Raw genomic sequence first — 17,008 nt, 5'->3', positions numbered from 1 at the left:
GACTGAAGTTTGTTTACACTGCCGAACAGTTGCACATTGTGTTTGTCTCAAGTGCCAAGCGAGTATGTTGATTGCACGTGTCATTGGGACTACTGTTACCATCACAGTTACAAATTTGCTTGCCATTGTGAAAATCATAGAATCATAGAATGGTTCAGATGAACTTAAAGATCATCTAGTTCCAACCCCCTGCCATAGGCAGGGACACCTCCCACTCGACCAGGCTGCTCAAAGCCCCATCCAGCCTGGCCTTGAACACTTCCAGGGATGGGGCATCCACAACTTCCCTGGGCAACCTGTTCCAGTGCCTCACCACCCTCGCAGTAAAGAATTTCTTCCTAATATCTAATCTAAATCTCCCCTCTTTCAGTTTAAAACTGTTGCCCCATGTCCTATAATTACACTCCCTGATACAGAGTCCCTCCCTGTTGCTGACTGTGGTGTTCTTGCACTGAAATTCCTTGGGACATAGGAGGATCCTGCCTTGTGCCTGGTGCTGCATAAGACTGCCTGTCACGGGATCATGTCAGTAGGCTGTGCCAGAAAAATGCTAGGGCTGCGAACTGCCATGGTAAGACATCGGTGAACTGAACGGCAGATATTACTTCAGTAGGGGTTGAGAGTCCCTGCATCACCAACACCAGTCGGGTTTCAGTTTGCTATACAGCCTGGAGCTTGTTCTCTCTGCAGTAATTCAAAGAGTACAACAGCTCTTCATCCTGACGGTGAAACAGGATTTTGGACCCAGTTGAAACAGTGGCTCCGATCCAAAACTTTCCTCAGCTGAGCAGTGACAATCAACACAAGTCCCAGATTGAGCCCCACATTAGTATCCATGTGAAGGGCAACTTTGTTTTTCTCAGATTCTCAGAACTTCTTATGTTTGAACTGCAGACATGCCCTTTGAAAAACAGAGAGATTTATTTATAATTGGCTAGATTTGCAAGCTTGCTTTATTACATTATTTCCTGCCCAGAGTTTCTTAATACTGAATAGAAATTATTATGAAAACTTCTTACTTCAGGGTATTTCCAGGCTAGCAGGGCTGAAGCAGAACCTGTCATTGCTGGTCCAGTTTTATTTCTGGAAAAATCTGCTAAACTGAGCCAGAGTTCAAGTCCACAAGGGGAACACATACACACATAACATTCGTGCACGCACTCAGTGAGTTAGTTCCAACTCCTGTTGTGGGACTTTCAGTCCGATGCCTTTAAACTATACACAAGCAGTTGCTCTGCTAACTTGATGACCATCTTTTTTCTTGCAGTGTCCTGTAAAAACTATTTTGTGAATGTATCCGAGAGTCAGGAGTATCCCTAGTTTTCTGTTTTGCCAACTCACTGGCTGTGAGTGGAATAAAGGGGGGGTGGGGGGCAGGGGGATATCAAACTCAGCATGAAGTATGGGACTTTAGCCTAAAATGTAATATGGAATCTTTACCTCTGAGCAGAACTGAGGTTTCTTATGCCAGAAAACAATATAGGCTCAGCCAACTAGGGATTAGCTGTTATTATTCTGGCTTTTTGTTGCTTACTTTTTTTATGCTGAACCCATAAGGAGAGTAAAAAATCAGCTCACTTTAGGGGTGGTAAAGAACTGGGCAGGGAGTTGGTACTCACCTGTGATTTCCTTGCTCTGGCACTGCATGGCTGACGTCTTCCATGTACTGAGAGCCCTACAGAGCTCTCCATGACCTGCCTTTACTGCTGTAAGGGCATTCAACCACAATAGCAATGAGTTTCATAGAAACACCTTTAGAAATGTACAAGAGCTTCATCCAAAGCCTATTGAACTTGTAAGCACATTTTCCTGGTTTTAATGGGGTTTGGATTAGATTGTCAGAGAACTTAATGGAGCTGCTTCTGACATTTTGTGCGGTAACAATCTGCAGTTCAAGCCTCTGACCGTACTTCAGCAATTTGAAACTCAAAAGATCTCAGTGTGGAAAGTCTGTGCTTCATTACCCTGCTTTAAGGGGAGGAAGCTTAACGTGTAATAGAAATGAGTATGAAAACTGCTTACTTCAGAACATTTCCAGGCACAACTTGTTGCAGTAATCCATTTTCATTCCTGGTGGGGGCTTCCTTCCCAGCCCTTTATGGATTGAAAAAGACTTCATCTCCCTAAACCCCCCAGGATATATTAAGATCAGGACTAGAATGCATTGGAAAAGGAAGTTTCCATCCCACAGAAACTTCAGAATTTCAACATTGGTTCTAGTTTCAAACCAAGACGAGGAGTTGACATTTCAAAGCTTTTCAGGGAGTGAAATATTCCCCAGAACTCTGATTCAGAAATGTCAGTATTTTGTTTCAAACTGTGTCCACCAAACCATTAATCTGAGCTGCAGATTAGGGGTACAATATCCCTATTCACTCCTTTGCCTACCAGGTTGATCAAGCAGTATCTTCTGTGGTGCTCATTTTCATGATGAGTCCCCAGTCACCCCTAGTCAGATGAGTATGCCCATCCGTCAGTATCTCGGCATGCTTTTCTAGCTCTGCAGCCTAAGTGAATCTACTTTTCCTAATAGCTGGGTCTTTCCTAGTGTATTGAACCTTTGGCATCCCTGATAACAGCCATTCCAAAACCTCCCCTCCACGGTTTTTCCATGTTATGGGTGGATGTCGAAAGAAACTAGTCTGCCTTCCTCTTTCTTGCTAACTTTCTCCAAATTTCTGGGGGGATAGTGACATATATTCACCCATACTTTCATTTTTTGTAGTGAGTAATCTGCAGCCTTGATGAAGAGTGAAAATAATGTTATGGAAATTGCATATTCTCATCTCAACTCAGCCAAACCTAAGTTTCTTCTGCTTATAGAGACAAAAGTTATTATTCTCATGAACTGTGTATTATTTCAGGAACACTTCAATATTTTCCTATCTGATCTTTTCATAAGAGTCCAACCTATATAATATTTTCACATAAGAGTTACTAAAAAGCAGTATAAGAAATCTGGAGTGATGTTTTTAATTTTAAAGCACCAGTGACTTCCTTGCAAACACTACCGACCTTCTTACTGAATGTAATTACTTCCAAAAGATGGAAGAAGGATTTCCCTAAGTAATGAAGGGGAAAAAAAAGAAAAAAAGCAGTGAACGTGAGAACATTTTTTTATTTCAGGCATTAGTTAATCACTCATAAGGGTTTTTAATGAACATTTCGTACATATTCCCAGAGCTCTGGATATCTATTAAGACAGATAATCTAACAGAGTAAAGCACAAAGCTCTGCAGAAACCTTGGGGAGAAATAGGAAATCTATTTAATTTCATCCAAATTTCTAATAGCATAAAATTATCTGAGAGACTACCAAGTACAGGAAGATTAAAACACATTTTGTACATACCACACAAGGTTTGGTGTTCACAAGAGGTCTCCATTTTGCTCATGCTTCCATTTGAAAAACAGCATTTCAAAAAAAGAATTATTTTTATGCTATACACTGGCAATGGCTGTCCATCTCAAAAAGCGCAAAGTACCTCAATATAACTTCCTTTCACACCTGAGATTTTCCTGGTGGTTTCCTCTACAAGTTGTGACCTAACTCCAAATTGCTCAATTTATAAATTAACTTTAATCAGGGTACAATGTGAGCTGGTGATTCATAAAGTTAAAAAGGCTGTAAAGTAGTAAAGGTTGGTTTTGAAATTGGTTGCCTCCTATCTGGATTTAAGATCCAGCCCTTTTCACATCCAGGCAGTTCACATGTTCTTTTCAAAATAGGCAAAGGCATGCAGATTTGGATGCCACTCTCATCTGAACCGTTGAGTGAACATAAAATATGTTATGAGCAGGAGCAGATATGAAAGGGAATTCTGGCCTTTCCTCTAAAATCTGGGTTCCCCAGCAGGACCCTTCTTGCTGAGGGTGCTAGTGAGCTGTAATGGACTTGAAGGAATTATAATCTGTTTTGTAGGCATTATGTCATACAGTTTTCAGATCATGCAAGTGATTTTTTTCACATCTTGTCTGTACAGAGACGTTCATGGAAGTTAAAGCAAACCAGTCTGTGTGTATCAAAGGTGGTTCAGCTCCTGTACGGATATTCTTATTCAGCAAAAAATAGACCTAAATCTTACATGGTATTAGTGACATAATTTATATATCCGTACTTGGAAGCTCTGAATGGAGTAGTCACAGTCAAGATAATCTTAACTCTGCTTCAGCTATCTAACCATTATTTGTCATGGTGTTTCTAATGTGATAAAGTGTTTCTTGCAGTCTTGGCATGACTAGGTTTTCAGGGAAATGTATCATTATGTGTGCCTGTTACTTCATTAGCCCTCATTAATTCCCCTGGAGACATCACAATATGATGCAGAAGCATAGGAGACTGACCCAGTTCTGACCAAATGGGAGTGGATAAAGTCAAAGAAATTTGATGATAGGTTTCATCAAGCCTGAATCTAAACCTATAATAACTTAAATTAAATTAATTATACTACCAATATGACAGATAACTAAGGAAACTGCTATTGTACCAGTTGTAAAATAATGACGTTAGAAATGGGAATTGAATTGCTAAAAGTAGATGCTGCATGTTAATCAAAGCTTGCATTTTCACAGGCAAATGAACAGAAAGTGTCAAACCCAGAAGTACATCTCACCCTAGCAGAGATCTGCAATTCTGCACATGTAGATTTGCACAAATAAGGAATATTAGTCTGAATGCTTAAGTAGGCAAGTTACACATGCAGCTCTTTTGAGCCTGGATGATAAGTGCCCTTGTTTCTAGGACACTAGTTAAGTTTCTAGGACCTAGCTCTCTGATTTAAGTGAAACTTAGAGACGCAGGAAAATTTAAAGCTTAAATAAGCACTTCATTTAAAATTCCCTGTGCTTATATATACTCTCTATTTGGCTAAGAGTCTTAGCACAAACTCATTAGAATTCATACACAAATATTTTTTCATTGCTTACTTTGCACGCCAGAATGCTAGAAGGCCTTTCATTTTCTAGTATGTTTAAAGGTAATTATAACACTGTATGGACTTGCTTAATTTCTTGGATTTCAATTATTTATGTGCAAAATTCATAACTTGGATTCAGAATTCAAAGTTCAAACAAAAGGTCTACATTAGCACTGTGCTAAATAAATTTATATTCCATTTATTTTATTTTAAATGCATTTAATTATAAATTTAAACTTGATTCTCCTGGGAACTATAGTTTTTTCGCGAACTGAGAAGCCTAGTTTATCTATTCAAGTTTTAAAATTTTGAACCAAACAATTTGCATGTAAGCATAAAGCCAGTGTCAGAGCAGGTAATTGAATTTCTGACTCTTCTTAGTTCTCTTTTTTCAACCATCCCTTCCTTCTTTATCAGATCTTTAATGATGTCTGAACACAGGCATTGATAGTGTGGAATGGGATTATTGTCAAACATAATTAAAACCACATGGTTTTCCCAACTGTATAGCAGGTAAAATTTCACTGAGATCTCAGTCATGTTAGTATATACCTGTGCCGCTTCGTACTTTCATCTATCTATCTGCTTCCTATCTGTCGTCTTATCTATTTCAGGCATTCTTCTTTGTGAAACTCTGAGAAGTGTAATTTCTGATAGGACTCTGACCAAGAAATGCTCACAATGCCCTAAAAAAACAGCCTCCAACAATACTCTTTTCTTTCTCTGGACTGCAAAAGCCATTGAGTACTAACCTGCTCACTATCTCATGTCTGAGCTCAGTTCAAACTCCCAGCCAGATTTGCTCAGCCTCTTTCATTGCTAAGGTACTTTATGGCCCTCTAGAGATGCTGAGAGAGAAATTTGGTGGTAATTAGTTGCAGAGATGGATCGAGCAGTCAGTCAGTAGGTGCTCACGTTGAACTGCACATCTTTCTTTCTTGCCAGATCGTTGGCTGTGACCGCCAGCTGGGAAGCGCTGTCAAGGAAGATAACTGTGGGGTCTGCAATGGCGATGGGTCCACCTGCCGTCTGGTTCGAGGCCAGTATAAATCCCAGCTCTCAGCAAATAAACGTAAGCAGTCCCTTCTGGTAAAGTGCCATGTTCCCCTCTTAGTGAAATACATGTTTCCTATGAGCTAGATTTCACCCCACTCTTTCTCAGGCAGTTGAGTATGATCATGGTCAGTCTGGTTGTCCCCGCAGTTTCTTCCCTCATGGGTTAAATCAGGCTTGCTCAGACTACAGCTCTGGCTGTGGGGTGGACAGGGGATTGTGGAAATGTGTCACCAGTATATTGCCCATCTCAGCTAGCTAGTTGCTTGGGAGGAGTGAGAGAACGAGAAGAGCTGGCTCTACCCACACTGCTCTGGCTGTATTAGCTGTCCATGCATGGGACTCAGTCCATGCTGCTCTGAACAGTTGTGTGTGCTGCTCTACCATTTGAGGGCACATTTTCCAGTGCTGAACAGCTCGTGACCTAACAGATTCAAATAGCAGTGTGGTATCTGTGTGTGCAGCGTAAAGACTGTATGTGTACATTTGGGGATTCCTGTACAGATAGCATTCACTTGCTGCGAGGAGCAGCAAGAGGTGGTTTTACAAAAGATTCTCTCTGTCAGAGAACAACTGCTTGGATATGGAGCACAGGACACAGAGCAGTGGTTGGCACAGTGCACCTCTGGGTCTGTGTTTGATAACTGAGCAGGAGAGAGTATGAGAAAGAAAAAGAGAGGGAAGGTGGGAAGGCAGGAAGCAAGGAAGGAAGGCAGGGAGGAAAGGAAGGGAGGAAAGAAGGAAGGAAAGGAAGGAAGGAAGGAAGGAAGGAAGGAAGGAAGGAAGGAAGGAAGGAAGGAAGGAAGGAAGGAAGGAAGGAAGGAAGGAAGGAAGGAAGGAAGGAAGGAAGGAAGGAAGGAAGGAAGGAAGGAAGGGAGAGAGAGAAAGAGAGAGAGAAAGAAAGAGAGAGCAAGAGAGCAAGAAAGAAAGAAAGAGGGAGAGAGAAAAAGAGAGAAAGAAAAGAAAAGGAAAGAAAAAGAAGGAAAGGAAAGGAAAGGAAAGAAAGGAAAGGAAAGGAAAGGAAAGGAAAGGAAAGGAAAGGAAAGGAAAGGAAAGGAAAGGAAAGGAAAGGAAAGGAAAGGAAAGGAAAGGAAAGGAAAGGAAAGGAAAGGAAAGGAAAGGAAAGGAAAGGAAAGGAAAGGAAAGGAAAGGAAAAGGAAAGGAAAGGAAAGGAAAGGAAAGGAAAGGAAAGGAAAAGGAAAGGAAAGGAAAGGAAAGGAAAAGGAAAGGAAAGGAAAGGAAAGGACAAGGAAAAGGAAAGGAAAGGAACAGGAAAGGGAAAGAAAGGAAAGGAAAGGAAAGGAAGGAAGGAAAGGAAAGGAAAGGAAAGGAAAGGAAAGGAAAGAAGAAAAAGAAAAGGAAAAGAAAGAAAGAAAAGAAAAGAAAAGAAAAGAAAAGAAAAGAAAAGACAAAAGAAAAGAAAAGAAAAGAAAAGAAAAGAAAAGAAAAGAAAAGGAAAAGAGAAAGAAAAGAAAAGAAAAGAAAAGAAAAAGAAAAGAAAAGAAAAGAAAAGAAAAGAAAAGAAAAGAAAAGGAAAAGAAAAGAAAAGAAAAGAAAAGAAAAGAAAAGAAAAGAAAAGAAAAGAAAAGAAAAGAAAGAAATACTGGCTCTTTTGTAGGAAGGAAGAAAAGGAATAATCCTCATAGGAGTTCCATTGCTGAGGCAGAACCGCACATTAGACAGCAAAGGAAATAATTCACAAAGATTTAGGAATGGAATTTCACCTCATTGTTACTGTTTCTGAAATGTGCATGAACAGATTCAGAAATCTCCAGGCTGCTTGAGACATGATAGTATTTGTGAACTTTTTTGGCAAACGTCTTTTCCTGTAGGAATAATTCATTGTTTTTAAAGTTGCTTTGTGGTAAAAAGGTGCTCCTCTCTTTTCTACTGAGGATAAAGGCACTAATATATTATGCACAGTAATAAAATGTTAATAAAATAGAGTCCCTACTCCCAATTGTTTGCTATTAATGTAAAGATTGCTATATAGGTAGAAGAGCAGATGGTAGAGAGCATAGTCCTAGAGTGAGACGAATGTGAAAAAAAAGTTAGAGAATGGATTGTTCAGTCAGATACATTTGCGTACAAATAATTGTTATATAGAACTGAAGTAGGTAATAGATTTTGTATGCACTCTGTATAAACCACGTGGCATTGTTCTCTCCCTGCTGTAGACCATACACGTTGTTATGCAACATAGTACGAATTTTCGAATATATCAAAAGTAATGTGCTCCTTTAAATTGGCTTTTCACAATTGTAATGGCACACTTACAGATTTCCTTCATATGTGTGAATTAGTAGGAATTCTTTTTGAGGTTTGCTTCCAAATGTTTTTTGTATGTGCTGTGAAAATTTGAGATGTTGAAAAGCTTTTAAAAAATCTACTCTGTGTTTATTTGGTCTATAAGTCTACCTGGACTTAGGCAAAGCATTTGACGCTGTCCCCGCATGACACATCCTGGTCTCTAAATTGGAAAGGCATGGATTTGATGGATGGGCCCACTTGATGGATAAGGCACTGGCTAGATGGCTGCACTCAAAGGGGTTGCAGTCAATGGCTCAATGTCCAAGTGAAGACCAGTGACGAGTGGCATTCCTCAGGGGTCAGTACTGGGACCAGTTCTGTTTAACATCTTTGTCGGAGACATGGACAGTGGGATTGAGTGCACCCTCAGCAAGTTTGCCGATGACACCAGGCTGTGTGGTATGGTTGACATCCTGGAGGGAAGGGATGCCATCCAGAGGGACCTTGACAGGCTTGAAAGGTGGGCCCGTGTGAATCTCATAAAGTTCAACCAGGCCAAGTGCAAGGTCATGCACCTGGGTCATGGCAATCCCAGGCACAAACACAGGTTGGGTAGAGCAATGGCTTGAGAGCAGCCCTGAGGAGAAGGACTTGGGGGCGCGTGGTGATGAGAAGCTCAACATGAGCAGGCAATGCACACTTGTAGCCCAGAAAGCCAACCGCATCCTGGGCTGCATCAAAAGAAGCGTGGCCAGCAGGTCGAGAGACGTGATTCTGCCCCTCTACTCTGCTCTCGTGAGACCCCACCTGGAGGTACTGTGTCCAGCTCTGGAGTCCTCAGCACAAGGACATGGACCTGTTGGAACGGGTCCAGCAGAGGGCCATGAATATGATCAGTGGGCTGGAGCACCTACACTATAAAAAGAGGCTGAGAGAGTTGGGGTTGTTCAGCCTGGAGAAGAAAAGGCTCTGGGGGACACCTTATAGCCCCTTCCAGTACCCTAAAGGAGGCCTACAGGAAAGCTGGAGAGGGACTCTTTATCAGGGAGTGTAGCAACAGGACAAGGGGGTAACAGTTTTAAACTGAAAGAGGGTAGATTTAGATTGGATATCAGAAAGAGATTCTTTACTGTGAGGGTGGTGAGGCACTGGAACAGGTTGCCCAGGGAAGTTGTGGATGCCCCATCCCTGGAAGTGTTCGAGGGCCAGGCTGGATGGGGCTTTGAGCAGCCCTGGTCTAGGGAAAGATGTCCCTGCCCACGGCAGGGGGATTGGAACTAGATGATCTTTAAGGCCCCTTCTAACCCGAACCATTCTGTGATTCTATGATTCTATTTTCTGCATTTATCCTCCTTAGAGCTGTTTAAATACCTGTCATTTTGGCACTTTGTGTCAGCATATTGCTTATTTGTCACTGTAAACGTATCTTCATAAGCATATCTGGGATCAGAGCCCGATTGGATTACATTTTCTGGAATGACTGGATTATGTTTTGGTAGTCAATAGCTTAATTCCAAGTTATTTTTATAAAATAATCCTTGTTTCTCATGAATTATTTATATTTTGTCCATGGTATGAACAAGGCATTAAAAGCCTCTGTGAGCCAGACTGCCATGCAATGTAAGAAAAATTAAAAGGGGCGTGCGCAGCACTGACCAGATACCATCAGAACCGTTCTGTGGGCTCACTTGGGATTTTTATTTGCCTAACAGAGCACAGCATTCAATTTTGAGGGCTGTGCCAAAGAAATTATACAGTGATCTTTATTCAGCGCTGTCCCAAGAGTTTCTGAAGTTGTTTATATCTCAAAACCACCCCAGACACAGTCTTGGGCTCATCATACTGAATTCATTTTCTCTTGGTGCTCATATGCAGTTCCCTTCTCCGTGCTGTTTATATCACACAAAGGCATAGGAGGATAGTACTAGAAAGAAAATTCATAGAGCTTTTAAACACTTCACACTTGCTACGGGAACAGCTTCCTCAGAATTTATAGGGGTAGTATACATCTCCCAATGGCCTCAGAAACAGAAGCATAGCAGGGCAGGAGGCAATGTGACATTGAATTCTCTCCTACATTTTTATGAAAAAGGAAGCACCTGTGTCTATGCTCTTGTTTCTATGAAGAAAAAAAAAAAAGCTACAAAAGACTTCATTTATTCCAGAAATATCCTTTTCTCTTAGTCCTAAGCTTGGGTAGTTCAATCTTTCTAAGTCTGCAGAAAGTGAAACTTTCTCTTTTTTTTATGGTAATCTCCTTTTGGGAAGGGTGTATGTTTTAAGCAGGCTTCTTTGTATTCACCAAGGAGCTAGAGAGTTGATGCCATAAGTGGTGGGTGAATTCTACTGATCACCTTCTGCAAAGTTAGTATTTCTTTAAAAACGATTGACATCTACTAGTGAAGTAGATTACTTCTAAAAGAGAATTGTAGAAATTGCTATGCTAAGGCAGGATAGATACTTATCTGATTACTCTTGTCATGGTTGTCAAAAACAGATGCAGTTCCAGACTTCTGTTGAATATCAATAGTAATGGGGAAAGAGAAGCAACTCAATTTTTCATCATGAGAACTGACAGCTAAACCATTTGGACAAAATCCAAATTTAAAATCCAAAACCAGAAGAAACTGATCTCTCACGGGAGTCTGATGTATGAACCTAGCATATAACCTTTCCCTAAATCCTTGCACTTTCTTCACAGCCCTAGGCCACCGTCCTCTCAGTTATCTCTCCCTTGCCTCCCTATGCATCCTCTCTGGAGGAAACCAACCACACGTTAGCACGCTTTGTGCCTTTTCTTTAGAGTGCTCCACACAGCTGCTCCACTGTCTGCCTCTCTGCTTCTTGTTGAAAGGAGCTGTGACTAAATATTACCATGCTTACTTTCACATGTCTCTTCACAGGAAATGTCTCCTTCTTATCACTGTTAACCTCAGGAAATTATCCTTCAGTCCCTACTGCTTCTGCTTTGTGAAAGCAGGAAGTACTGCGATAAGCATAAATCCCACTGAGCTTTGCATTTCACATAAAGTGTGCTAGGATTTCAAATGGAGAGCAATGACAAGATCAGGTGAAATATCCAGCAATACCCTGGAGCAGAAGAAACACGCTAAGGATATATGATATATAAGCTTGAATGATCTTTAAACTGATTTTTTTGTGACATATCAGCGAGTTGTTAACTCTCCAGCACAGAGCTCATAACTGAGAGACAGTCAAATATAATAATGACATGGGACTGTCTTTAAATAAGACTTGTAAAAAGACTATTGATATTTTTTGAAAAATTGAAGTTATTATTTTTCACAGACTTATTCCAATAAATGTGATATATATACAGCAAAACGATATGTCATACTCAAGGATTTTGTTCCCCCAAATGGATAAAACATATTTATCCTACTGGTATCTTCAACATGAGTGCCAGAACAGTACCAATAAAATCAGCATTAGAATATCAATATTTGATGAAATTTGTAGGACTTGAATATTTTTCTTCTCAAATGGAAAACTTGAATTCTGTGTAGAAAAGAAAGATGTCTGTCTTTGCTAATTGATGGTGTAACAGAGATGTGTATAAGCAGAATGTGCGTTGAATGAAGTTTAACCCCAGTGTTACAGAAGTCTTAGGAGACACTGAGGTTTCTAAATAGGTTAAGAAAATGCCAAATCAGATTTTGAAAATGGTGGCAAGGTTCAGAAACACCTGGGCACATGAACAGACTTTGTCTCCATGCAGCTCTTGTGACACTCAGAGATTTATCAGACCACCTACGTTTGTCCCCTCACTTCTGGGATATTAAGATGCCACAAAAGTATGGATATTTCATCCCATAAAACCATCCAACATAAGAGAGTCAGAAATTTCCAATATTCAAAATTTAAAAGGATTCTAGTTCACATTTTTGAGATAGTATGGGCTTGGATGAATTGATGTGTTGTTTACAAGAAGTCCCTCTTGAAGTTTTCCCTCTTTCTGTTTCCTGTTTTCACTTTTTGACATAAACCGACAACATTAATAACTATTTTGCTGGTATTTTGAGAATCTTGATTCAGCTAGGCTGGAACAGTTCAGTCTGGTCAGAAACTTAGGGCCCCAGTTTATATGTTTGGATGAAAGATAATATGCTTTTATTGGCTGAGTTAGCCTTACCTGACAAAGCAACACATTGCTTTGAGAGCAGAACTACTGTTCTTGCTAGGGGGCATTATGTGTCACAAATGTGAGCAGTTCTAACAAACTCCGTTCTTTGTTCGTCTCACGTCTACCACCTCCCCATAGAAATCCTGTTAAACATGCATCTTTTTTCTTTCCTGACTTCTAGTTATAGGAGAAGGAGGCAGAAAATACAGGGAAAGGTGAATGAAGAACCTAGGTGTGCTGCTTAGTCCAGGATAGCATTCTCTGGGCACCCACTCCACGACCCAGGCGTAGAGTTGGGAGCATTTTGTAGCATCTTTCCACACCTTTCCTTCTTGTCTCCCTTCAGAACTTTACTGGGGTTGCTGCCTCTTTAGGAATGCTGACCTAACTAACTTTCATAGCTGCATGTGACCTACATGTTAATTCACACACCAATTTAAATCCAGTTGGCAAAGCTCCCAAGGGCTTTGCAGGTGAAATATCCTGTTCTGAGACCTGTTTATATGACAGTCTAATGGGCTTCTGTTTTTCCAGGGGCTTTCTGTTAATGGTGTGGAAAGGGAAGCAGAATTATAACACTTCAAGTCATTAAAATAAAAGGTGTGAAAGAGGAGGCATGCTGAGGGCAGTGGGAGATCATCACATAGCATGGGCAGGGTCATGGAGAAACTTTTGGGTTTCAACTGAGAAAGAGTCAAGTGAAGGAATGGGCTGTTCTGGTTAGACATCAGAATAGGTTTATGCTTCTCTACTTCACCACAAACACCAATTCAAGAGTTGGGAGAAGTTTAAGTGGAGTTGTGGTGAAACAGAAAGCTATTAGTTACTCTTGAAATCTAGAAAAGGTTGTGAAGGAGTTGAGAATAAAGAAAATCAACAGGTTTGGGTTCTTCTAAGTAGAAAGTTTTTATTAGATTTAATAAGGGTTTTTTTTCAGATTTTTAATGTTCTTTCATAATTCATACAGCTGTTTAATTGGTCCAAAAGCTTCTCTTTTGATTGCATTGTAAGCACTCATTTCACTGCTTATTTGAAAACAGATGGGAATTTCTTTGCTTATTTATGCCATGCATTTTTGCCTTCCTGCAGTGGATGATACAGTGGTTGCTATTCCCTATGGAAGCAGGCAAGTTCGCCTCGTGCTGAAAGGACCCGATCATTTATGTAAGTAGAAAAAGTTTGTGTACACTTGTTTAAGAAAGCCTTGCTAACTCGCAGTGCTCTGTTTACACTGTGGTGTCTGGTTTCCCTCTCTCAGATCACTGATTTTGACACAGGGGTGAGTCCTGCCCTCAGAAACTCTCCTTGGACCCAGTTACACCAGTAGTACATGCTCTTTTCAGAGCAGAGCTTGGCCAGCATTGCAGAATCCTTTGCCCCTCCATAATTTTTCAGTTTTCTGTTTGCTTATCCTTTGGCTGGCTCACTTGGTGCCAAGAGCTTTTGTTTAAAATTAATAAAATATATCCCACTGAGTGAAGAAATATTGAGGACAGTAAAGTATAAGTTTCCCTACGGCTGAGCTTGGCCATCCAGCTACTCATGACTTTAACATATGTTTCTGTTATGATAATCTTTCACTCCTGTGGATGCACACACACATGCGCATGCACACGCACACAAAATCACAGTCTAAAGATCAGAAACAGCATGCGCAAGTCAAACCATGCTCCTTAGTAGTGATATTGCTCCAGGGGTTAAGACCACTGATTGCTGCTAGCCTGTTAACACTTCCCTGCTTTGTCTAACAGGGAGCTGAGTATCCGAGCAGCTGCGTATCCCTCTTCTCTGGGAGAAGAATGTCAGGATTTGAGGATGTTCTGGGAGAGCTGAAAGCAAATTAATTTATTTCATGAATAGAAACTCCTCGTATCCCTCTCTTTTACCTTCCAATGCAGTAGTTACTCACAAGCTGCTCCCTTTTTCATCAGCAGTAAATGAACACTTGGTAAATGAGATTTACTGTCAGAAAAAATACAAACTCTACTGCATAACCTCTCAGAAGCACAAATTATTTTAAAAGCAGGTCTCCCTTTCTCCGTTTTCAAAAGGTAATAGGACCTTCCTGCAGCACAGACTAGTTAGTCCTCTATGCTTGTCGGTATAAATACAAATATTAGTGTCAGGAAGGAGGTGAAACACCAGATCATTCCCACTCTCTCCAGATTTCTTTCACCCAAAGAATTTATACTGAGTAGCAAAATAAGGGGTGGTTTATCAGTCCTGTTCTGTAGCACACTGCTTGCGTTGAGAAACCCTAGGTTCTTTAGGTTTAGAGCTGTGAATAAAGACCAGCAAATTGCAGGTTATAAACTAGGAATAAATATATTGTGTTTTTCTTAAAAGTTCAAATGCTGACTATACTTCAGTTTTAAGTGGCCCTTTGGGTATTCCTGGACTGCTCCAGCATGATTGTTATTACTTTCCCAGTAAATGATTTGCACTCTTCCTTTCTCTCCTGTCTTCTTTCCCAGTATAGATGTTCTCTTCCAAGGTAGAAAAATTTTGTACTTCTTTTTTTTTTTTTTCAGTGGAATTGAGCTATAAGATAGCTTTGAGAGAAATGAGATTTTAGCAGGGGAGACTGATCTAAAGCTGTCTTCGTTCAGACCATATCACATTTCAGGACAAAAAGATCTGAATCAGCGAGGTCTGCCTGAGTCACTGGTTGAGATTTAGATTAACTGCTCTGTGTAAACATGAATAAGTCCAAATACATCTCTTTCTTGTTTCAGATGTCTCTATGAATCTTTCTGTTCACCCATCAAAGGATTATATATATGTATGAGCTACAATTGGTTGCAGGGGGAGGGAGTATTTTGCCCTGTGAACTTTGGTTGTGGGAGAAGTCAACAGGAGGCCGATTATATGTACACAAGTCTTAAAACCATCTTTATCCCTAATGCATGCAGCCTTGTCCAGAAATAAATATATGGCCGAGTGCATCACAAAGGAAGAGACTAGTCTCACTGAAAACCAAGGAATTCATTAATACAGAGCAAATTCTTAGTGTACTGCCTCAGCAACTTCCTTCATGAATTAAGTCCCATGATCCATCCTGAAAAGCAGCCTAATTACCGCAATTATCTGTTCCCCCCCTAATTAGCGACTTAATACATGCTAATAAAAACTTTTCTCCCATTTACTGTCTCTGAAAATGCGATTCCATCACAGATTAATAGTATGTCCCCATCTAATTCAGATTTTGCCTTAGCTGCCTCTCTGTGTGGGAGAAGATTTTGCGCATTATTTCACAAATACATGTGAAAGAATTACAGCTTTGGAGTCGTTCATGATGAAATGTGTCGTCACTTTGAAATAACTACAAGAAACTGTTTACTGGTGAATGTGCTGTAAAGCATAATCTGGAGTTCAAGGGGAGGATAGCTAGGTGATGGAACAGATCTACTTTCTGACTGTTGATTTCCATTTAATAAATGTTATAATACGTTTATTATGATTTAACAATCACAAGTAGCTGCTACCAAACAGTGTCTGAAATAATGCCCACTTTTTGGGAGCTTTGAATGCAGAGAGAGACAGAGGGAGAGCTCAGGAGGGTTCAGCACTCGCCTTCCCTTCCTGCTCCGCTGGGATGGATCAGACTATTTCTGGAGAGGAGGCAGGATTGCTATCATATCTTTCTTTGCTGGACGTCTTGCTTGCAGTTAATTGTCTAGCACAGCAACTTGTGGTTAATGACCCACCTTTGAACTGAAAGAGGGAACAGCAACTTAACAAAGCCAGCACTCATGGGTGAAGGTCTGAGTCATGCTCCACGTAGGAGCATGACTTACTGAGAGTCAGTTAAACGACAGCAAATATGCCTAACTAGAAGCACGGATTAATATGTCTGGAAGAGAGTAAAAACATGACCTATGGGTGAGGAGGTAAATGCAGAGCTAGAAATCTAAGGTTGAACAAAGCCAAAAAGCAGATGGAGGAGAAAAAAGAAAAGTATGGGAGTGTGAATAAACCGTGGAAAAGAGCAGAAAAGTTCCATTATCACTAATTTAGGAGGTAAATCTGCACGACCACTGTTTTGTGTTGGTTTTCTTTTTCTGCTCTCACTTACTCTTACTTCAAATTATAATATTTCAGTTTCCTGCTAATTTGTTTGTATTTGTCAGATTTGGAAACCAAGACTCTCCAAGGTGTGAAGAGTGAAAACAGCCTCAGCTCCACAGGCTCCTTCCTTGTGGACAATTCTAGCATCGACTTCCAGAAGTTTCCTGACAAGGAGATATTAAGAATACCTGGGCCTCTCAGTGCAGACTTCACTATAAAGGTGAGGATCATTGTTCATTGACCTCTTAGAGCAACATAAAGTAGACAAAGTGCATTAGAAAGATGAGAGATTTTTCTAGATCTTAATTTTCCAGTAGGCCTTTATGACAAAGCCTAGTCCAGGCTAGCTCTTGAATTCTACATGAAATTCTTTATAGTTAAATATCTGATGAAAGTCTCATTGGACACTCCTCAGGAAGGAGGCCGAGTTTATGCCAAGAAAGGGACACCCAATGTGTGCCCTAAAGAGAAAAGATGAACTCATTACAAGAAAAGGCAGATTACTTTCCGTATGTGCTGCTGAGGTACATATAAATCAAGAACATACAGCTGGTTTTGTCTGTGACAAGCAAAAAGAA

At 40.4% G+C, this 17,008-nt stretch overlaps 1 protein-coding gene across 3 annotated transcripts in view; it reads left to right on the top strand.

The window, feature by feature from the left end:
- The window catches only part of ADAMTSL1 (ADAMTS like 1), a 470,149-nt gene that overhangs the window by 325,208 nt on the left and 127,933 nt on the right, over positions 1-17,008 (top strand). For all 3 annotated transcript variants that reach the window (XM_063321445.1, XM_063321444.1, XM_063321446.1), the window contains 3 exons: positions 5,861-5,987; positions 13,452-13,526; positions 16,493-16,650. In XM_063321445.1, coding sequence (XP_063177515.1) covers positions 5,861-5,987; positions 13,452-13,526; positions 16,493-16,650 — 360 coding nt within the window. The remainder of the gene's footprint in view (positions 1-5,860; positions 5,988-13,451; positions 13,527-16,492; positions 16,651-17,008) is intronic.

Source organism: Chroicocephalus ridibundus, chromosome Z (assembly GCF_963924245.1).
Source record: "Chroicocephalus ridibundus chromosome Z, bChrRid1.1, whole genome shotgun sequence".
NCBI lineage: Eukaryota > Metazoa > Chordata > Aves > Charadriiformes > Laridae > Chroicocephalus > Chroicocephalus ridibundus.
The sequence above is the reverse complement of the archived record's forward strand: the minus strand, read 5'-3'. Positions and strand labels throughout refer to the sequence as shown.